Consider the following 23,258-nt stretch of genomic DNA (forward strand, 5'->3'; position numbering starts at 1 on the left):
TTTGTTTAAAATTAGTAGGCTACATTTCTTAACAAGCCAATCAGGATGGATGGATGGGCAAAACAGACCTATATTTTCTCTTTTTTAGAATTAAAAAGTTATATTTTTTACTGGGACATTAAGCACCGGGCCGTCGGGCCGTGCCTGAGCCGTGCCACGGGCCACGGTGGCGGCCCAGGCACGGCCCGGTAGTTGTCGGGCCGTGCCGTGCTCGGGCCGGGCCAAAATGCCGTGCCAACGGGCCACGGGCTACATGGCCAACTATAAGCGCGCGCGACCGATCCGGCGAACATTGGCCAGTTGCTTTGCTCAGGCCGGGGCGCCGGGCGGGATTCCATCTGAGAGCGCTGGACCGCGCGCTCCAGGACAGACAGCGTATGCTGCAGTCGTGCAGGCTGGACGCTATGGGCAGCCCCGAGCTACGCTTGTGTGGTCTGTCATCCCATGCCAGGTTCATGTTGATCACCCATTGCGTAAGAGCATGCACATTGGTCCAGACAACAGCTGTTTATAACCAGACAAAAGACTTCATCATATTAGCCACAAACAAACAAAATACCACATTCATCCGAGAAAGAATGCAATTATGAGTTGCAAATAATATTCACATTTATCACTCCAAATCAATTGATTATGAAAATACAATATAATATTATTTATTAGATATAAAAATATTAATAATTTTTAATTTATAATTGATCAAACTAATAATATACTAAAACATCATACTGTGCTAGAATTATATTCTTTTCTAGACGGAGGGGGTACGTGTTATTGTATAAATTTCTAGAAGTAATCTAAGTAATACTCCTTTCATTTCAATTATAAATTGTTCTGGTCTTTTAGTAATAAAAACTATGTACTCCCTATATAGACAGTGTTATTTATATGCATAACAAAAAATTATGGGTTAGTGTAGTCGCTGGCAGCTTCTTCGGAGTAGATTCTATGATCCAAGTGCCAAAACGTTTAAAATACAGCTATATTTTGGTGGAATGTCGTCGAGAATCACTTCTCCATTACACTATGAGCTGAGAGTAAAAAATCCACTCTCCAAATCTCCCTATTCAATCACCACTAGAATCACTTTAGAATTAATTCTCACACGTCCCCAACTTATTCGTCGACCAGAATCACTCCATCGAAGAGTTAATATAAAAGTAAAGCTCAAAATTTTGGAAGGGATGTTTTGCCAAACCTATATCTAGAAAAGCTAAAAACAACTTTATAATTTGGAACGGAGAGAGTAACATTTAACTTGAATGACATGCGCTAATAGATAACACCTTTACAATGAAAAACTTCTTGTATCAAGCTTCTGAGACCGTTTAATTAATTAGACAATGTCTTTCTCAATGTCCTCATCTCTCCCTTTCATATTATGCAAAATCATGCATGACACTTATCCTTGACGGTCGATGTCACCTCATTTAACACGCGCTAATCCACGAGTGAGGTGTTCTTTTGTAGCCCTTGTGCCTTGGACTCCCAGGTAAACTTGGCTAGGATTAGCAGGTACTGTAATCACTGTACTTACCCAAGGGGAACAGTAGCGCTGTAACTAAGGGCAAACTTGTTTCATCAAAACTAAGGGCAAACTTGCGTGCTCGTCTTGTGTCGCCTTCACTCCCAAGTCCCAAACTCCAAGCCGAACACGGCACTTTATCGTGGTCGTGGCAGTCTCTGCGCATCCGATGTACTCTACTCCAATCCAAGCAATGGCAAAGCAAACCCAGCCAGGAACAAGAAAACTCAGAAATGAGGAATTCGAATAATAGTAGATCCCAGTAGTAAATCCTCCGCCCCCTCCCCTGCTGGCTGCTGCACCTGTTCCTCTCCCTCGTTCCGCCGTCCAATTCCAAACCCCATCGCGCACATCGCCGGTCAAAGCAAAACACTGAAACCTCGATTCCAAATCGAACCCCGAGTCCGGACTCCGGAGGCTTCGTTTCAAATGCGCGAGGCGCGTACTGCCGCCGCACGCCACCGATGACCCTCGACGCGACGGAAGCCGGCGGCGGCGGGGACCTCTTCGCCGCTAACCTCAAGGGCTCGCTCCTCGCCATCGCCTCCTCGGCGTTCATCGGCGTTAGCTTCATCGTCAAGAAGAAGGGCCTCCGACGCGCGGGTGCCGCCGGCGCCCGAGCAGGTACCTGCTCCTCTCCCAGCCCTCGCTTCCCGAAGCTGCTGCTGTCTTGTTAGTGCTGCTCGTCGCGACTCTAGGTCTTTCTGGTTCTTGGTTGCTAATTCGAACCCTACATGCCGCGAAATGTGACAAAGGCCGTCCATTTATGCCCATTCCAGTCGATTTCATGTAACAGACGACGTAACCTTCCCTGATTTGTCCAAAATTTCAGGTGTCGGAGGGTATGGCTATCTCTTGGAGCCACTCTGGTGGGTCGGGATGGTCACCAGTAAGCATCAACGATCCCCTTGGCCTCCTTTATTCTTAATTATTATGCTAGAATTGTGCTGAAATTTTATTAAAAAAAAATGGAATTTTATAGTGCTTGTTGGAGAGATTGCAAATTTCATTGCTTACATGTTTGCGCCGGCAGTCCTCGTCACACCGCTGGGCGCACTCAGCATTATTGTGAGGTATATATAGTGGCAGATGCCTCAGGTGGTTTGTTCTGAATGTGTCTTTCTATGTTTCTGATGAGTTTTGTTATGTGCAGTGCTGTTCTAGCTCATTTCACACTGAACGAGAAGTTGCATCGGGTGGGTGTGCTGGGCTGTGGTCTCTGCATTGTTGGGTCAACGATGATCATTCTACATGCCCCCCAGGAGAGGACTCCTAGTTCCGTGGAACAGATTTGGAACCTGGCAACACAGCCTTGTAAGTTTCTATGTCTTGTTGCTGTAGCTTAGCTAGTTGCCATCACAGTGGACTTATGTTTTGATATTGTCCTGTAATTTTGGCAGCCTTCCTTTGCTATGCTGCCATTGCAGTGGGGGTGTCCCTGTTCCTCATGCTATACTGTGCTCCACGCTATGGACAGACAAACATAATTGTTTATGTTGGGATTTGTTCAGTTGTTGGATCCCTGACGGTAGAAACATGCCTTATTTTCTTCCTATCTTGACATCTGTGTCGTAATATGAATTTTGTTTGATGTTGTGGTATTATCAGGTAATGAGCATAAAGGCTGTGGGCATTGCCATTAAGCTAACAATCGAAGGAATAAATCAGGCCGGCTATTTCCAGACGTGGGTGTTTGCAGTGGTTTCCACAACATGTATAGTTATTCAATTAGTTTACCTGAATAAGGTGCAGTTCTTGTCTCATCAGTTACATGAAAAGGAACCTGTTTCAGTTCAATTTTTCACAAAAGGGTGCATGCAGAACAGATATATAAACTATGCCATTTAAAAACCGTGCCTTAGGTTTCATAAAAGGAAATTGTCTCAGAGGTGCCATATTCACATCCACATTGGCTAATCTTTTAGCAGTGCCACTGGAGTGATTGTACAGTATGCAGCTTCAATTAGTGATATTTGAGTACTTAAGTCCAATGTGTGTGTAGTTAAAGATGTTTACTGATGTTACTTTTTAACTAGGAAGTATGAACTGATATTACTATATGTGTTAAATTCAGGCACTGGATACTTTCAATACAGCAGTTGTCTCTCCCATCTACTATGCCATGTTCACGACCCTCACCATCTTAGCAAGTGCCATAATGTTTAAGGTGAGAATAGTTTTCACGACCTTTAGTATACACAAAACATCAGTAGCGCTGTGTTAATTTGGTAGTGAACCTTTTCTGGTGACCATACAGGATTGGTCTGGGCAGAGAGCAAGCAACATTGCCTCTGAGATTTGTGGATTTCTTACGGTTCTTGCTGGCACTGTTGTGCTACATTCTACTAGAGAACCTGATCAAACTGTATCAGCAGGTAGATCTTTGTTCAGTTTGGTACAACCTGGTAGAGCAAGTATATTCTCCAAATTATTCTCATTATCTTTTCTGTTTATTACCGCAGACCTGTATGCACCACTCCCGCCAAAAATATACTGGCATATCCAAGGGAACGGCGATGTTGGGAAGCAAAGAGAAGATGACCCCCTTACATGCGAATTCATCACTGTTGTGCGGCAAGACTACTTTGTGTAGGGATCATCCTGGATGCTTGGTGTTACATGTGTTCTTTCTGAGACCCTCTGCTGCAGTTGTAGACAGAATCTGGTGTGCACCCATGAACACCAGGTCGAAGCAATTCCAAATTTTTGTAGAAATTGTGACCAGCACACAGTTTCTGAGCCAGTGTCCACAATAACACCTAGCATTCTAGCCTGACAATGCCTTGTAAGATATTGTAGGAAGTGTTTTCTGCCCCCATCCGAGTGTAAATTATGTAGGTTTTCTTTCTATTGCTGTATCCTATCATGTGTTTTTTGAAGTTAAGCCTTTTTGGGTCCCAGAAGTGTATTATATTTGTGCAGTCCGTTGGTGTGTTAGAGGTCTGTATTTGTGCTTCTGCATTGTATGTAAAACCCGTAGCTCAGCGAGGTTTTGAAATCAAGCAAATCAAGCTAGCTGCTTGCCTTGATCATGTTTATTGTAAAATCTTTGAAGCACAACTCCATCCGATTTCTTATCCTCTCCCCCATCCCTAAAAAGTAGAAATATAGGAGATAGAAGTGTATAAAAATTAGAAAGATAGGAGAGGGGTGATCCAGCATATCTCCTATCCCATTCCCATCCCGCTGCTCGCCTAGTAGCTTGTGTGCGCGCTCCCCCACCATCTAGCTGAAAACATCGTTTGCCAAACGGTCTTTTATCTCGTTTGAACACAGTTTAAATGTTGCATAGTGGTACAACATTCTTGTTTAATCGCTTATTTATAACCGTTTAAATGAATTAGCAACGCTGGCTAAAAATGGCTTCGGCTTCATCATTTTCAGCTTATTTTTGGCTTCAGAAACAATTCTTGTGTGCGCCCGTTTAATAAAATTGATTAAACCGGTAAAGAAACACTAACAAAAGCCAACAAAATTTAGTGACAGGTCACAAATGGCCATCACTTATGCGCATCACTAGTGGCTGATTTTCATGGAAAAGTAGGCATATACAGCACGTTCATCAATGTCTTTTACACAAAAAAAGAGTAGGATACATCGTTCACAACTACCCCACAAGCACAAAACTCCTGATAAATCAATTCACGCTTAGATCTTTACTCCACGCCTATGATCGATTTCAAGAACCGGAGTTTTGTGTTGAGATCATTCAGATCGGATTCATCCCTTGAGCTGACAGGGGGTTCCACGCCCACGAATATATACAGCCCCACGAGCTCAGCTTCCAGAGTCAAAGATGGTGTGGGGCGGTACCCTGTTATTGTTCTTAGTGTATCAAGCTGCTCCCTTAACTGTTCCTCCGTATAGTTGTCCTGGCAGAAATAAGTGAATTATGTATTAGCTCCATTTGAATATAGAGGTGCAACATGAATCATGCTATGCAGGTGACTGCTTAGAAACACGGCAAAATTAACTTTCTCGTAGTTCTATAGACTGCCCAACCTGACAGTTCATGCTAAAAGATTAGCAGTTAGTAACTTCAACTTTTCATGTTATCAGATGGGAGGAAACCATCAAATGTAACTTGTAGCACTGCACCAAGCTTTGAACTGGTTCAAATGGTACCATGACTTGAACCCACACAATTTAATTGACCATTCATCCTTTTCCCATGTTATCATCCGTATAATACATCTCCAAGCCATTCAAAACGTTTTGAGGTTGGGTACCTTTTATGACCTTAATTCCACTAATTGCATTAAAAATCTTTTTATCAATAAGCAATAACATGTTTAGGCTGCACTTAGTAATCGTGCATAGAACAGCAGTATAAATAACCTTTTAATAGGAAATCCAGACTTGGTTTAAATGATTTGAACAAATGGAATAAAACAGATATGCCAGAACTCACCATGTCCTCAGCTACATCATTCCTCCTAAATCCTTCGTTCACTGGCTTGTATTCAACACCAGTTGTTTGGTGTGGGTTGTCAAAAACTGGCATACCATCGACACTTGAGGCGCTATCACAGGTTGGGGCATGTGGTGTGCTCCTACTCAAAACTAGATCCTTACCATGATCTACGGTTACCTCCGGAACTCCTGAGACAAAACTGCAAGTACCTCTGTCGCTGTGGTGCTCAACAACCTCTGTTGTTATGTCACTAAATTCATTTTTAATGTCTTCAATCACAGTACTTCCTCGGATCTCATCAACAACTGCAGCTTCGCTCACGGCCCGTAACTCTTGAGCCACATGGTCACTCACTGACGGCGATTCACTTTCACTATCAACAATGTTCAATTGCACAGCAACCACCTCCCGTGTAACAAGATCCTCAGCATTACTCGTCATTTCTTCCAGCATCATCTCCACAGTTACTTCATCTTCTATCTTGGTCTTATCAACTGGCACTGGTGATTTAGAAACATCAGTGATCTGTGGTGGCATGCTCCTTGTAGGCACCTTGTCGTCCATGGTTTTGTTCTCCTCTGTTTTCACATGCTACCAAATTTCACAAACAAAATTCAGATGGGCATCTTTATGGATGTCAGTTATTTAAACAATTTTACAACTTGGTAAGCACATCTTATTTAGGGTATGAGATCAATTCTAACCAAATTTATTCGGTTAATGACAAATAAGAAAACTTATCATGTCTAGAACACACCTAATATTTTGTATCCATCGACATGTATAAGCATGCTTTGATCAAAAGAAACCTACAGGTGATATTGATGATTTAGTGAACGAGGAACTGACTCACCTTGTCCTCTGTTGCCTCTTTCTCCAGAAATTCCTTGTTCCTTGGTGTGTAGCCAGTTGTTTGATTGGAGCGGTCAGCATCTGGCCTACTCTTGACACCCGTCATGTCATCACTGATGCCTGAGACTGCTGGGCTCCTACTGGAAACTAGTTCTGCAATATCATCCACGGTCACCACCGAGGCGACACTAGAAATACCTGCCTCACCATAGTGCTCCATGCCCTCTGCACCAGTATCACCAATGTCCAATACAACGTCTTCTGTTAAAGCAGCATTGATAGCATCATCAATATTTGCAACTTCCACCATCGCCTGTAACTCCTGAGTCACAAGGTTGCTGGCTTGCAGCGACTCGCTATCAGGTAGGGCAGTAGCAATGGAATCCACTTGCTCACCAGCCACCTCCCCTGTAAAAGGATCAGTGTTAATGAACACTTCTTTCACCACCATCTCCACTGTTACATCACCTTCTATCTTTCTCTCCAGCATTGTATCATCCAGCACCGAAGGTTTAGCCTCCTGCAGTGGTATCTCTTCTTTGGTTTTGTTGCCCTCTATTTTATCCTCAATATCTGTCAAATGAGAATCTTGGTCTGATTCTCGGAAAGAAAATTTTTCACCATCTCCTCTCTCAACCACAATACCCTCATGAGCCTCATCACGCAATACTAGCACCGGCATGTCACTTAATTCAATGATGTCGACGCCCAGTGACATATTCTCCTTGAAGGACTCCATTTCCTCCATATCTTTGAACTTGCCATCCTCTGTTCTATCCTCATTGTCTGATACAGATAACTCTTGGACTGATTCCTTGGCTGTAAGAGGAGCTTCTATCAGTCTCTGAACCATATTGTCTTCATCATGCAACACTGGCACTGATGACCTGAAAACATCGGAGCCCCGCGGCGGTGCCTCCATGGTAATATACCCAATGTCCTCCATGGTTGTGCCCTCCTCTTCCTGTTCCCTATTGACCAACACTAGTGACTCGTGACCCAATTCTTGGGTAAGAAATTCACCTTCAGCCATCTTATCCTCCACGTCGGTCGACGACGGCACCGGCTCTTCGGAGAACCGAGGTTCCCGTGACAGCGGCAACGGCACAAAGCTCTCGTTTTCCGCCGTGATGGCATCGTTCTCTGCGTCGCGCCAGTGGTCGAACACAGGGGCCTCGCCGCCCGGCGCGTCAGATGCATTCAAGAATCCATCGTCTTCGAAGTCGCAGGCGTGGTACGGCTGGGTACGAGGCGCCGGCAGGAGTGCGCCCATAAGACGGTCGGTGGCGGCGAGGCTGGCCAGGTAGGCGGCGAAGGGTAGGGACAGCGCGACGCCGGCGAGGGACAGGACAAGCAGTGGCGGGGCCACGACGGGCGCGGCCGTGGCCGCGACGCCGGCGATGGCGGCCTTCCAGGACAGGTCCCATCCCCGGCGGAGCAGCGCGCGCGCCCAGCTGTCGCCACTGCCACCGTCACAGCCCCCGCCTGCAGATGTGGCACTGCCGCCGAGGTCGTCGTACTGGTGCTGGACCCCGGCGTCGGCGACCTGGTGAGGATCCATACCCGTGGGAGTTGGCTTTGGATGCGGCACTGTGGCAAGGTTGGGCAGGCCGGCAAGGTGGTGTGGGCGGTGGCGGTGCGCGGCGGCTACAGAGAAAGTGAGAAGGCTGCGTCGAGAGAGGCGGCGCGGTGAGCGGAGGCCGCGTGTCGTCGTGTGCATGAGGCGGCTGCATCGGCGGGCAGGTGTGAGACGACCACGAGCTTGGCTGACACGTGCTCAAGCAGTCAAAGCTAGTCCAAAAAACATCGCGAAGAACGCCGCGTCCTCTTTTTTCTTTTTTGGTGTGCGACTGCGAGGGCCAAATGATGCATTGGCAGACACTTTTTATACCGGAATGACGAGATGTTTTTATTTGTATTCAGTTCGTAATAACAATAATACAATTATCGTAGACTGTGTTTTTTGCCCTGCTGTGCCGAGTGCTGACGTTCCTCAACTCTATCTAATATATAAATGCAATATTAGCATTTTTTAAAATGTGCCGCCGTTTTTTTTAAAAAAATAAGTCAAACTATAGACTCCCATAAGTTGAAATACAAACTTGATAAAAATATTTATCTATATTTTATCACATTTTAAGAGCCAAAATTTATATATGTTTTTTCGTCCAGCTCTTCACTAACTAATTCTGTATTAATTTCGTGATTGTTGAAACAGCCCTTTCTCACATCCACACCCCTCTTGTTTGATGTGAAATATGCAAGGTAGTAGCTTGAATAGGTATGTTAATCTAAATAGAGCAGCTGTGATTTGTGAATGGCCTCCGTGAAAAGATGGTTGCAAAGCTCTTCCTTAAACTTTTAAATTGCTCTAATAAAAGAACTTGATCGAAATCATCATGTACTACTTGATGAGTTGTGACCATTAAGTTTGAAGACCTCTTGAAGATCTGTATCTCTATTACTACTCCAAGCCAATATTATCACTATAGATGGGTCACGGTGATTAGGTAAACACAATATTTTTTAATATCATTTTTTAATTCATAGAAGTATTAAAAATCTGTGGCAACGCAAGCATTTTTGTAGTACTTAACTATTTTTTGTGTTTATACAAGTTAAAGCAGTGTGGCTAGGCACTGTGCAAAATTCAATTCCAAGACAATTGGAACACATGACATAATAAATTTTCAAGCCTCTCATGCCATACAAGTTTGAGTAGTGTGTGCACAGGTAGAGTGCGGAGTTTAGTCCAAGACGAGCAGAAAGCCAGAAACGCAAGACAAAATTGTTAAGTATGGACCCACAAGTTATTTAAATGACCACATAATAAGCTTTACATTCTATGTCGCGCGGCAACATACGGATTTTAATAAAGAGAGAAAGAGGTTAGATGTGCTGTTGCAAAATACACCAGGGCCCCAAGGGTTGTAACAGAAATTAGTCGGCTCTAGCACAGCAGTTCTGATAAAAGCAGCTGTGCCACTGCCCAATGGGAACAAACTTGAGCGTCAAGGGCAAATGAAGACTTTCCAGGCTTGTAGGGCATAATTGTACAGAGGAAACTGAAGGGTTAAAGGGAAAAATGTTAGGGGTAGACCTGCAGAAGTAACCCGAACAGCAGGGACCAGTGCGCAAAAGGACGCGAGGGCTAAATCGTGAAGAAAACTAGTACAGGAGGACCAAAGTGAGAACTCTGAGATCTGCGACGAAAGCCCGAACACCAGGGACCAGTGCGCAAAAGAACGCGAGGTCTAAATCGTGAAGGAAAACTAGTGCGAACGCGAGGTCTAAATCGTGAAGGAAAACTAGTGCGGGAGGACCAGAGTGAGAACTCTGAGGGCATATCTCCGAGGGAAAAGCCGAACACCAGGGACCAGTACGCAAATCCGCAAAAAATTTGGACCATTTCTCGATTTGTGCGTGTCATCCTTGCGCAGAGGCCATGCTAATCTTCTCTGTATCGTTCCAATTTTATCGGATGTCTCCGAAGAGACGATGCGGTGCCTGCGCCTCGGCTTATAAGCTACGTTCTCCCTCCGTGACTAGCCGAGGTGGGACAAAACGATTGCCTGTTGCTCAGCGCGTTGCTTCACCGAGCACCGACGAACTGCTGTTTGGGCTTCGTTGCGGTCCTTCGTATTGGTCCATGGGCCATGGCCCATGTTTCTCCGTGGCCTTTCTGTGTTGGCACATACGCCACTAATATACAGCGACCCACCGTCAGCACCGTGACACTATCTCCTACTGTACGTAGAAGTTCCAGAAATAAATAAGAAAAAAGTTGTATAAATCTTAGCGAACTCTTGCTGACACCATTATTTTCTAAACACGACTAATTATTACTACTAGTAAAAAAATTAAAGTTTTACAAGGGATGGCCATGGGAATGTCAGCATTGTAGCTTTTACAGCTGGGCCTGGAAGTCATAATAACTGACAACCATGTTCAGTGAGAACCTAGTAATAGAAAAAAAAACAGAGAATCAAAATTCCCAAATTCTTATCCATTCGCGGTGAAGCCGGCACACATTCAGATATTCTGACATCTACAATACATATATAATACACTGGTGCTTTACATCGGATGCCATTATTTGCTATTTATACAAATCTGCTACACAGTTGCAGTAGCTAGTGTTTCCCGTTCCCTGACATACCATGGTTACACTTAAATGTACACTACAGCCTACAGGTATTTAGCTTCAAAACTTGACTAGAAATCAAAACAAACAAAAGCGTGCCGTGATCACCAGATACAAACTGTGTAATTCAAGAGACAGATGCCGACGACATAAAACATGAGCAGCAACCATTTGTCAAGTGAAGGTGCTAAGATACCCAAAGCTTGTACAACTCATGCAGCTGGCCCAGAGTAGAAGATTTGAGCGACAAACGATACATCTCTTTCAGCTTAGCAGCTTCTGTTCTGTTGTTAGTGCTGACCTGGCTGACAGAAGAAACTACTCTGCCTGTGCTGCTAGGCAGGGATCCCACCAGCATCCTCTTCAGCAGGCTCTGCAGCTGGCTCCAGAACTTTGGTTTTATGTCCAGATCCATATCATTGGAGTAGTCTTCATTTGCTTCAACCACATGCCGGCCTTCCAACAAGTGAGTCAGAGCAGTGTCAAGCATCTGCAAGGATGAGGCACAAATTATTGAACAAATTTGAAAGGGTCATTTGCTTCCAGGAAACACATATCAGATGGGCATGACCAAGGTGCAAATAAAAGGTGAACTTTTAGCAGAAAAAAACTCGGCTAGTCTACCTAGTACCTATAGGTAAATTATGATGAACCTATGTTGCTAGATGCTAGCCTGTTTGCACTGATCAATGAGATTTGTATACTGACAAAAAAGGCTTTTTCAGAGTTTAACTCTATGAAAATGTTAATCCTTGGCAGAAATAAAATGTAGTCACTTAACAAAATTACTATTGCATCAAATAAAAAACTCAAGCCAGGTATTATTCCTCTAAGTATACAGCACCCCGTCTGCACAATAAAACATAGGGTTAACCAGCACACTGACCAACAGGTATGCCCTTTTCAAAATTCCATAAGAATTAAGAATAGTGACTTGACTTGATTCTAGCACAATGAAAAGCTGGAGATGGAATATGTAGCAAGGCCTGAGAAAAAAAAACATACCGCGGTTGAGTGGAAGGAATTAGAAATATTAATAGAAAGGGCAGACTGCGCCATAAGAATGTTAAGAAACATAGTAGGATGTGTCTTCGGCCCATAAAATTCTAAAGCCTTCTGCCAGTTCTTCTCAGCTAGTGAACCATACCACTTACTTTTCTGACGATATTTATCCTCATTTTTCTGTTTAACCTCCTTGTCGACTAAATCCAGAAACCTTAAGCACAAATCCCTCTGATAACAAGCGAGCTGAAAATGACCAAAAGCAGCTTCCTGTTTGCGATGTTCACCAAGGGATTCATACGTAGACAAAGCCTCCCAAAAAGCATCACTCGCTGAAATCTCTAGAACTGTTCTGTTAGATGAGTCATCGACAAGTCCGCCTTCATAACTATCAGTTAAGAAGCTTTCCCTTGCCAAAAGCATTCCAAGCCTCAGGTAGGTATGGGCATACTGTGTGTAAACCTCATGGTATAGTACTTTATCGACCTCAGTATTGACATACTTCAGTTGCCTCTTAGCTGCGGTGTAGTAGTTTATTGCTTGAAAATATTCTGACTTGGCTGACTTGAAGGATTGCATATATGTGCCTTCAGGAAGATCATGCTTCTGAAATTCATCAATCCTGGATACACATTCCTCTGCTAAAGCTCTCCTACCATGACCTAAGTTACAGTTGATCAGTATAACATTTGTGTGGTCAAAGACCTCTTGAAATGCTTTAATAGCATCCGCAAAAGCAATCTCAGCGCTACCCAGATTTCTACACTCCAGTCTACAACGGCCCAGTTCATTAAATGCCCAGCCTCTTTTCTTAAGAACTGTGGAAGTTTCTACTGAATGCACAGGAAATGCGTACAATGCTCCCTTGGCCGCACCATAGCAGTGAATAGCAGAAGACAAGTTGTACTCAATATCTCCAGGTTTTGGACCACCGAGGAACTTGAAGATACCACCATCCCTCACAGTAGGAACACTTGCTTGAGATTTTTCAGGAACCCCATCGACATTTCTTGACTGATTTTCCCTGGCTTGACTGTAATGACCAACATCGTCATTTAACACTGGGTTATTCTCAATACAAGTATCATTCACATCATGCTGCTTTTTTTCAGAACCTTGCGTAGCTTCTTGTGCATTGGGGTTCTTGCTGGCCTCTCTATATTGTGATTGAAGGTTCCTGCCAAGTGATTTTTTATTTTTCTTTCGGACATAAAGCTTAGAGGCCTCCGAACTACTGCTGCTTGCACTGCTGCCACTACTTGCCCTGTCACTTTGGCAGCTACAGTTTATCAAAGAGCATGTGTCACAATTCTGCTTATCCTTTCCCAGTTTTCTCTTAAGGCGTTTGACCTCCAATGCAACTTCATTTGACATTCTAACTTCGCCATGAGACTTCTGTTCTGGTACCAACTTTGCTTGATGACCATTCAATCTGTGATATTCCGCATAGACATCACCAACAAGCATCCATGCCTTGGCCCAGAATAAATAATTTGGTGGCAATTGGTGGGAAGAAACATCATAACTGAAGCATCTTCTGATATTGCAATAATCTGCCTCATCCAGTACAAGTTTAGTTTTTAGATCAACATCTTCTTGACTCAACAAACTGTTGGACATGGATGAGATGAACTCGTCACCATCAATATGTCCAGGCATAGACCCATATACCAAACAAGCTAATTCAACAACTTTAAGGGTGCGCTGAAGCTGCCCATCATTCTTGTATGCCTCTCCAAGTGCCAAATAAGATTCCCCTAGCAAAAGAACAAGTTTCCACAACTTATGATCCATTTTTGATTTTGGCAGCCACTCCCTGATGTCACAGACCTCAATACAATCAACATCACCACATCGGCATAAAGAGAAGTCGACTGATCTCTCCCAAATGGTATCTGCATTGTCCCCACAACCATGCTGAGTATTATTCTGCAGCTGTCGATTCCATCTAAGGGATTTGATAGCTTGAGATATGTGGTGTATGGCAGCCAACTTAGAGGAGATGGCATCGGCAATTGTTTTTGATATACCAGCCTGACACATGACCAAGCTGTCCAGAGAAACATCTTTTGTAACTGAAGATGATGAACCACCAACAACTTGGCTTGGTTCCACTAAACTATTTGTCATACCAGAAGACACTGATGGTGTGCATTCCAACACATCATCTAACACTGCTGGCTCATTCTTGCCAAGCTCTGGCAGTACATTTTGTTTTGCTGGTAAATTCTCAAGTCTCAGTTCTGGAGAACCATCATCCAAATCAGTAAGGGTGACTTCAGATTCAATCATAAATGATTCAGATGTCAGCTCCAGCTCCTCATAACATTTGAGGATGAGTCTTGCAAACTGTTCATGTGCACATGCCCGGACAACCTAGAAGATAAAAACAAAAACAAATATTGGCACAAATCTACTAATGCACTAATACAATTAAATGATTACAGAATGATAAGATGAATAGAATACCAGGTGATCCTGCTCACTGAGAAAATCCAAACATTTCCTGAAGAATTTTGCACATTTTGCTCTATTACTAGGCACCTGCAAAGCACATATAATATTAACAACCAAGAAGAAATATGAAAGCAAAGCGCGAAAGATAATACTCCAGTACCTTTGACAGGGACATCCTGTGAGCAACACGGTAAAGGAGTGTACCCAGAGAGAACAATGACTCCTTCCTTCCCTTGTCTATAAAAGATGACATAGGACCGCATGGAGATCTATGATCACCAGTTGTATGTTTTTCAGGTAAGATAGACAGATCATATAACTGTATGACATCTTCTTCAGCGCCTTTGTACAGCTGAAAAAGCAAAGGTTCAACATGATTTAATGAAAACAAGCGAGATCATCATCATTGGAAAAGAGGCTAGATATTTAGGCAATATGATAAGGGACTAAAGGGTTAATATAACATCTTGACGGTAGTTACTGCATCTAGCAAACAAGGGGAAAAAGGATGGTATTCAAAGACATACCCAATATGCACCAGGGTCTTGCTTACAGTTATCCTGAATGAACCTCAGCACAGCAAGGCCATTTTGCTGGACAACCTGTGGATGAAATGCAGGTGTGCCATCATCTGAGACACCCTTAAGGAGAAATATATCATCATTCTTTAAAAGCTCATAACCTTGAACAACACCATTCTGATGGTAGCATATTGCCAATTCAGGAACACTTGCCATTACATTGTCAAGCCAAGCTTCAAGCCAGTTCAATGGAGTAACCTATAAAAACACAATTTGTCAATAGGGGTAAAAAAAGGAAGTATGTAACCATATTCGACAGGAATGAAAGCATACCTGTCTAGAGACATCCCATAGGTGCAAACTGACTGCCATATATTTCTCATTGCTAAATATAAGCAAGTCACTACCCAAAAGCATATGGAAATTGTGGAATTGCCAAAAGCAAACTTTACGAAATCCATTATTTCCCACTCTCTTGCTCTTCTCAGATTCTTGCACCTCACAGCTGTTTTTTTCACCAACACGAGCGGTTTTTTTAATAGGATCAGATCCTTTAACTTTCCGCTTGTTTTCCATTGCTCCCAAGTACAGGCTTTCATGAGTACTATGCGGAGCTTTTCTACTTTTACTGTCATTCTGATCCAGATAAGGTGATGTGCTAAAACTAGATGATGGGGATGAATCAAAAGAACCCTCGCTACAGCCAAAGGTTCCACGCAATACTGCAGACGCTGCTTGCTTCTCCTGCGAAGCTTGATGACTTGGGGGACAATCACAAGCTTCTGCTCGGACAGAGTGCATTGCAAAATTCAGAAATATTGATGGATCAGATCCTTTAGGCTGGTTACCTTGTCTTCTGAATATCTTTTCACCTTCATCAACATCAGGCCTACAACACGATTAAATATTCATGTGTATTAACTATACTCAGCATGATGATTATTATGCAACCAGCTACATACCCTGTGTTTAGAATGAGTGTATCTCCTATGCGGTTTACAGCAATAGATACTTGTGCCTTGGAGTATGGAAGTTTGAAAATCTGCTTCATGATATCAGCTGGAGCAATCACATCTATTTCGTCGCTATATTCCGCCAAACCTGACACAGCTAATGCTTCACACTTCCTTGATAAGTTCTGGTTGATATGACCACTATCATACCGTAGTCCTGAAGAGTATGAACAGAGTCATAAAGGTGACAAAAAAAAGAACACACAACACCAATTTATCAGTACTGAACAGCTTGCAGAGAAAGTTAGCTACAAGCCAGTATTCCTTTTATGCTGATCAGATCATAGTTATCAAGGATCAACAGAGATCACCTTCAGTACTCTTTGCATCACTTGAAAAAACCTTCTCTGGGATGTTTGGAATCATAGGGAGTGTGTTGAGATCAGTCTCTAGTGGCAGCATTTGATACCTTGGAGCACCAGTCCTACATGGTTTGTTGCAGCAAGAGCAGAATTAAACAGCAATTCTCCATACGAGGCATTTGCATGCATAATTGAGTTCCAGCTACAGGAATAGGATCATTAGGACTAGGTGCCATTTTATTTTTGTCTTTGAATATGATTGTGTGCACATGCTTGTTATTCATTGCAGTATTATGGGAGATAAAACCAAAAGAGGGTAAACAGTATCCAGTATCCACCAGCATCCCACCACCAGAATATGTGTTCATTTCTTTCCATTTTACATGAATATAGCCACTGAATTCTGGTAGGTTGCATCCATCAATCAGACCAACTGTAGCACATGATCTCTATTCATTTCACCATAACAGTTTCATCACAATTTCCTATGATAACAACTTACAAATCCAATAACCAATTGGCAATCTATCGGCAGAACTTAACTGAAGCCTACTATCCCCAGGGTCTTCTCTACCAAATAACAAACACAATTAGTTCTAATTGCACAACGTAGAGGGTGCTCATTCCATGGTACTCCATCTCGAATTCCCAGCCTCGACCCTTAACAAAAAAAAAAACCTACAATTGCATCGAGACGCTTTAAACCCTAGAAGCATCAGCCCCTCCTGATTCAGAATAGGACAAACAGTAGCCAGAGGGCTTAAACACGAGCGCGTGAACATGCACGATGAGGCGAGAGTGGGGGAAGAGGGGCTTACGGGGACGGAGAGGGCAGGAGGGCTGGGAGACAGGCAGAGGAGTCGGTGGGGACGGGGAGGGAGCCGACGCGAAGGTAGCGCGCCGGCGGCGGCGCGGCGATCTCGAGCCGGCCGACGCACTGCAGCTCTCTCGGCGCGTCCATAGCTGGCCGCCGTCTTGCGGTTCGCCGGCGGCGGCTTCTGGCGCTCTAGCACTTCGATCGCCGGAGCTTTCTTCTCGCTGTTTTGCTTGGCGGTTTGATGGGTTCGAGAAGGCTCGCGGTGTCGGAGGCTGCGGGCCACCACCTAGCAGGCAGCAGCTAGACATATGCTATAGCTTCATTTTCAATTCCAGTAGTAAATAGTAATTCCTATAGAAGATATCCGTTTTTAAAATATATATATGTGTGTATTTAGGGAGTCCTCTCAAGTTTTTTTTTCACATATACCAAACTAAAATCGTTGAAATATATAAAATAATCACTTTTAACTACTGCTCCTCCCATTTTAAATTATAAGTCATTCCATAAATCTTGGAGAGTCAAAACATCTTAAATTTGACCAAAATTATAGAAAACCATAAAGACTTTTGACATTAAATATGTATACTATGAAAATATGATTGATGAAGAATTTAATAATACTTAGTTGGCATCATATATGTTATTATCTTTTTATATAAATTTGGTCAAACTTAAAATACTTTGATTCTCCAAAATTCTTAGAGTGACTTATGATTTGGGATGAAAAGAGTGTTACACTATTTACTTAGACATTTGTATTTGCCTTTTACAGCTAATTAAAATATACTCTCTGCATATAGGATTTAGAAGTTGTGTAGGACAGCGACACAGTCTCTAAAACAAAACTTTAACCTCTTATTTTTTTATAAAAATATTTAGAAAGAAATAATATATGTATACTTTTATGAAAGTATTTTTTAAGACAAATATATTCATATAGTTTTTATATTTACAAATTCAATAATTTAAAATTTATTGATAATTTATATTTTCAATATTTAACCTAAACCTTATAAAAATAACTTTTAAATCTGGTACCGAGGGAGTACGAAGTTCACCTTTGTTAACATATTTAAGGGGTGTTTGGATTCTCTTGTATAAAGTTTAGTGGCTAAAGTTGATGATTAAAATTTTAGCTCGCTTTATGTGGTCTAAAATTTTTGCAAGGCGTCTAAATACTTTAAACATTTTATTTTGAGCCTTAAGAGCTAAGGCCCTATTATTTTAGGATTTTGGGTACTGTAGCACTTTCGTTTCTATTTGACAAATATTGTCCAATCATGGACTAATTAGGCTCAAAAGATTTATTTCATAAATTACAAATAAACTGTGTAATTAGTTTTTACTTTCGTCTATATCTAATACTTCGTACATGTGCCTCAAGATTCAATGTGACGGAGAATCTAAAATTTTTGGCAAATTTTTTTGGAACTAAACAAGGCCTAAAGTGGTCAAAACTTTAGTGGCTAAATTTTAAACTATGAAATCCAAATAGGGCCTAACTATCCCTAAGAGCTCACCTAAAATTAGGTCTCATATTTTCTTATATATACATGGTCAATTCTAAATATACATCCACCCTAAACTGTTTTCTTCCAAAAACGGTCTCTCTAGACGAGATCTCAGCGTAATTACGCACACCTACTGCAGCCACCGCTAGGGTCTCCGACATGACGGTGGCGCCGCCGCCGCTCTCGTCTCCACCACTAGTGGTCTCCCTCCCTTCCTCCTCTAGCATATCGCCAGAGGCCGGATGGAGTGGGGATTTATCGTTTTTAATAAGTTTAACATTAAGGTGGAGATGTTGTCGCTGTCATGGAATAATTTTCTTCGATCTCTTATCTATTTTACTGTGGTTAGATTTAAAGGACTAGAGAGGATAAGTTTAAGATGAGTATTTCTTATTCTTCGGTGGTAGAAAGAAGAAGGAAGATACTATAAAGAAGAAGTTTATTAACTCTGTCTACATAAATGTTGGTCGTTGTTCACTGGACATATATTCTCAGGCATTTTGCCGAGTATTTGCCTGTGCAATTATCTATACTGCAAAGCGTCATATAGGTTTGGTTTTAAGATGTGGAGATATATTTTAGATAAAAATCATTTTCTGCATATTTATGTAATTCAAAACGCCTTATATTGAATAGGCCATTTTGAAAATAGTTTTGTTCGCCAAACTCCCTATCTATGGCCATACTCCGTAATTCAAAACGTCTCTTGCTGAACTTCGTTGGACTTTCTATTTTCTTCGCCATAGTTTTGTGGCTAAGATACGGAGTATGGCCTTAAAAGTGTGGATGTCTAGAATCGCAGCATTAAACAGAAAATAACTTTCGAAAATATGAAGATGTCGGCAGGAGATCAGGCCCATCCCTAGGCATGTGCCAACGGTGCGATGGCACAACCCCCAAAATACAAGGGCTTTGATCCCTATATTAGTTACTCAATCTATCCCAAATTATAATACATTTGATTTTCTTACACTAAATTTGATCATTCATCTTATTCTAAAATTTGTGTAAAATATCACTTCTTTTGACATGATTTGTTTTATTAATAAAAATTCTTCAAGAATGACTTAAATTTGACTATATTTACATAATTTTTTGAATAAAACGAGTGGTTAAATTTGAGGTCAAAAAAGTTAAACATCTTATAATTTAGGATAGAGAGGAGTAGTTTATTAGGGCAGTCCTAATACAACTACCTGTAGTTTCTATACCTTATTAATTTCTATGGACACTACATATAGAAACCATAGTTTCAATGAATAGTTTTTATATATTATTTTTTTATCCAATCATATTCATTTTCTCCATTCTCGACCAGTCATATCATTTTATGTCTTGGTTCTCGTGTAGACATGGTTTCTAACTTAGCGGTTTCTATGATTTTTGGTCTCTCTTCAATAACTACCTTGCCACATCAGCAAAATGCTTAGGTGACACTATAATTAATGTATGTAGAAACTATAATGATTTCTGCATTAGAAGTGCTCTTGGTGCTAGTATTTGTTTAGCTAGAAAATGAAAATGAAACAAGACAAGGATCATAGTAAAATATTAGATGACCTCCACTATTTATTTATCTTTAATAGGGAATTTACAAGCTTGCCTCTTCTGATCCTCATCACGATTCACGAACACCTCTCCCCACCAATCCGTGACTTCACAAACCATGTACCACCTATCCTCCAATCAGATTTAGGCCTTGTTTCAAAGGCCATGGTGTTTTGGCTCTTGATATAATTGCTAGAGAAGCTAGAACTTATGAGGCCAAAAAAGTTGCTTCCTCAGTTCCCGCCTCATTTTATGACGAGACAGAAAACTAACTCACACGAATATTGTTGTTACGCTAGGAGATTTTCCCAGACTAATACTCAGTAGCAATGTTCTGACTTTGACTTTCAGCAAAAATTCTCAGCAGCACATGAGGAATAGGCTTATATGGCACAATGGCTTTGGAAGTTGAAGGCTGGGCTCCAGAAAAACTTGATCTTCTTGCAATCCTCGTGCCACTGGTGTCACCAAGTGAAAAGCCTTCACAAAAGGTAGACTTATTGAGCTCATTTGGCTCAAAAGGAGTCCCAGGATCTCTTGAGACCCTTTGGCAGAGGAAGCTCATGCACATAAGGTGGCTTCAATGCAGAGATCAGAGGTAAAACAATCCTGCAGAGATTAGCAAACATCACATGCTCTACAGGAATTTGCTCCGATTCTCCGTGCAGCTTACCCTTCTCACACGCTGCCTTATAGCTTCCTTAACCAAGAATCCCAACAAACTTTTCTTCTCAGCCCTGACTTGATGAGCAGAGGAAATTTTCTCATAGGTTCTCATGCAAATGGACCTTAGACACAAGATCTTTATATTTAGGTGCCTCCTCTTTCAACTTCAATAGCTCATCTTCTGAAAGCACCTGAATGGAACACGAGCTTCCATGAATCAAATGCACAGTGAGCAGCTGCAAGTCAAACTTTCTCAACTAAATTTACTAGTATATTACCCGTGCTAACGCTACGATGACATTTAGAAAAAAAATTACAAAACTAAAATAAATCATAAAACTAAAAAATAAACCTACCCCACTAACAAAAAAGTCTATATAAAAATTACGGTACTTCATTTGGGAACATATATTTGGTTTTAACAAATGCTATGTAGAAAAGTTACCAAATATAAGGTACAAATATACAGCAAAGCTCACTCAAGTACAATAAAAAAATTTACAGATTTCGCTACCTCAAACTTACACGTCACCAAATACAGAGTTAAAATCGATTTAGTGATACAAACCGTGGTCCTGAAACATAACAGGATTTGCATTTGTTTTTTGTAAGGATTTCAACAGAAGTAAAACTCCATTCCAAAGACTTTGCCAATTGCCTCAACTTTCCCCCAAATATAGTCCAGTGTCCTCACTACATCTCCATTCTGATTTGAATACCCTCATTTCGCGTTATTGTTTGGCAAACACATGTAAAGCTCTTCTCCCCACTCTACTCCTAACATCTCTAGAATGTATAAACCATTACGAAGTAAAAAATAGAGTTGTCTGTCTATGATAGATGTGGGGCAATAATCATATAGGTTGATAGAGACAAAGATGTTCCCATTGAATTAAGTTTGGATGTTGCAGAGAAAAAAAAGTGTTCTGCTTAGAGCTATACTTAGAAAAACCAGGGTCACCAAGCGCGGTGGTGGTGTGCCATTCCTTCCGGCTACACGCCCTAGATTTTCCTTGGAAACGCAGCAGCAAGAAACATCAAACACACATCGATCGGCGCCTTTGCGCGTTCGTCGTGCATGTGATCCATGGGTCGTCGTCGCCTCGGCACCGCGGCGCTCGTGGCCCTCGTCGCGGCCTGCCTCCTGTACTGCGGCGCGGCGGCCGTCGGCGCCGGGCCGACGACGACGGACCTCGGCGGGGCGCCGCTGCTGCGGGCGGCGCCGTGCGACGGGACGCTGGGGCAGTGCGCGGTGGGGAGCGAGGAGGAGCAGGAGGTGGGCGGTGGCGGCGACGCGCTCCTGCGGCGGGCGTTGGCGGCGCGGCAGCCGACAAACCGGTACATCAGCTTGTGCAGGTTGCCCACCTCCATCGCCGCCCCGCCAATGGAGGGCAGCCCGACGCGGTCCTCCACGGTCGGGGTCGGTTTTCTGCGATACGGAGTTGCGATAGATACGGAGTTACGGAGATGACGCGCGAGGCTGAGGATGGAGAGTAGAGATGTAAGGTCGTGATCATACTTTTAATCTAGGCCGTCTAATATGTATGACATGTGTTGTAAGTCGTTGATCTTGTAGGTGGGATTTGCCTGGAGAAGATTTCAATTATCGGAGTTACGGAGATACGCGCGAGGCTGAGGACGGAGAGTAGAGATGTAAGGTCGTGATCATACTTTTAATCTGGGCCGTCTAATATGTATGACATGTGCTGTAAGTCGTTGATCTTGTAGGTGGGATTTGTCTGGAGAAGATTTCGCAACATTTATATCTCCAAATAAATTTATTATGATAGTACATTTAATGATTTATCTGATAATACTAATTATGTATTATAAATATTAGTATTTATATATATAGTTAATCAAAGTTAAGAAAAGTTGACTTCTTGGAAAGCGATAACGACTTCTATTTTGGGACGGAGTACAAAATAGTTAGTGTGATTTACCTTATGAAAATAATCTTCTTCTTCAGGGCAACATACCACCTTCAGAGCTGTTGCAAGCTTCCGTGCACCCCAATTCTCACAATTAATGTCAGATACCTTCTTAAAGCACACACTAGCATTGCCCAGGTATTCAAAATGCTTCTTGTAAACAGCATCACAATCAAACAAGGCACATGACGTCGCAATAATTTGCTCAATGAGCTGAAATACAAAGAGCGATGTTTCATAACTAAGAGAAAATTGTAAAGGCAAGTTTTTCTATGAAAACTTAAATCCCAAACTTGGGTCTGTCAAAAATAAAGGATTATAAGTGCACAGCACATAAGCTATCATATAATGTAACACTAAATGGCAGGGAGCTACAAAGCAGAAAGCATGGCAACTCCAACCATTGAACTCACCATCTCTTGTTCGACATCAAATCCATAATGACTCAAGAACATTTTTAGTCCTTGGCTCATTGTCATCTTTAGCCACCTCTGCTTTTTCTGTAGGCACTAACTTGTGCATTAGATGCTGTATGCCCCCGCATTACCTCCA

General features: G+C 42.2%; 4 protein-coding genes across 6 annotated transcripts; 2 read left to right on the forward strand and 2 right to left on the reverse strand.

The window, feature by feature from the left end:
• LOC8060996 (probable magnesium transporter NIPA6) lies at positions 1,626 to 4,563 on the forward strand. The gene is made up of 9 exons (XM_002456673.2): positions 1,626 to 2,149; positions 2,358 to 2,414; positions 2,508 to 2,598; positions 2,679 to 2,839; positions 2,926 to 3,053; positions 3,134 to 3,271; positions 3,600 to 3,692; positions 3,783 to 3,900; positions 3,988 to 4,563. The coding sequence occupies exons 1-9, from the start codon at positions 1,990 to 1,992 to the stop codon at positions 4,116 to 4,118; spliced, it is 1,077 nt and encodes a 358-aa protein (XP_002456718.1). The 5' UTR covers positions 1,626 to 1,989; the 3' UTR covers positions 4,119 to 4,563.
• Positions 5,040 to 8,551, reverse strand: LOC8063112. The gene is made up of 3 exons (XM_002458798.2): positions 6,793 to 8,551; positions 5,937 to 6,530; positions 5,040 to 5,397 (listed from the first exon to the last, which is right to left on the reverse strand). Exons 1-3 carry the CDS (start codon positions 8,509 to 8,511, stop codon positions 5,182 to 5,184), a joined length of 2,529 nt encoding a protein of 842 aa, XP_002458843.2. The 5' UTR covers positions 8,512 to 8,551; the 3' UTR covers positions 5,040 to 5,181.
• Positions 10,774 to 17,329, reverse strand: LOC8060997. Of its 2 annotated transcripts, XM_002458799.2 has the most exons (9): positions 17,049 to 17,329; positions 16,240 to 16,352; positions 15,878 to 16,085; positions 15,249 to 15,804; positions 14,922 to 15,173; positions 14,555 to 14,746; positions 14,407 to 14,481; positions 11,941 to 14,313; positions 10,774 to 11,425 (listed from the first exon to the last, which is right to left on the reverse strand). In XM_002458799.2, exons 1-9 carry the CDS (start codon positions 17,189 to 17,191, stop codon positions 11,123 to 11,125), a joined length of 4,215 nt encoding a protein of 1,404 aa, XP_002458844.1. In that variant the 5' UTR covers positions 17,192 to 17,329; the 3' UTR covers positions 10,774 to 11,122. The 2 variants fall into 2 exon arrangements, with proteins under 2 accessions (XP_002458844.1, XP_021310919.1); XM_021455244.1 differs by lacking the exons at positions 16,240 to 16,352; positions 17,049 to 17,329 and having other exon boundaries at positions 10,841 to 11,425; positions 15,249 to 15,787; positions 15,878 to 16,232.
• On the forward strand, positions 21,338 to 22,609 carry LOC110434213. Of its 2 annotated transcripts, none has more exons than XM_021458032.1 (2): positions 21,338 to 22,281; positions 22,352 to 22,609. In XM_021458032.1, exon 1 carries the CDS (start codon positions 21,863 to 21,865, stop codon positions 22,244 to 22,246), a length of 384 nt encoding a protein of 127 aa, XP_021313707.1. In that variant the 5' UTR covers positions 21,338 to 21,862; the 3' UTR covers positions 22,247 to 22,281; positions 22,352 to 22,609. The 2 variants fall into 2 exon arrangements, with proteins under 2 accessions (XP_021313707.1, XP_021313706.1); XM_021458031.1 differs by having other exon boundaries at positions 21,338 to 22,276.

This window comes from Sorghum bicolor, chromosome 3 (genome assembly GCF_000003195.3).
Source record: "Sorghum bicolor cultivar BTx623 chromosome 3, Sorghum_bicolor_NCBIv3, whole genome shotgun sequence".
Lineage (NCBI taxonomy): Eukaryota > Viridiplantae > Streptophyta > Magnoliopsida > Poales > Poaceae > Sorghum > Sorghum bicolor.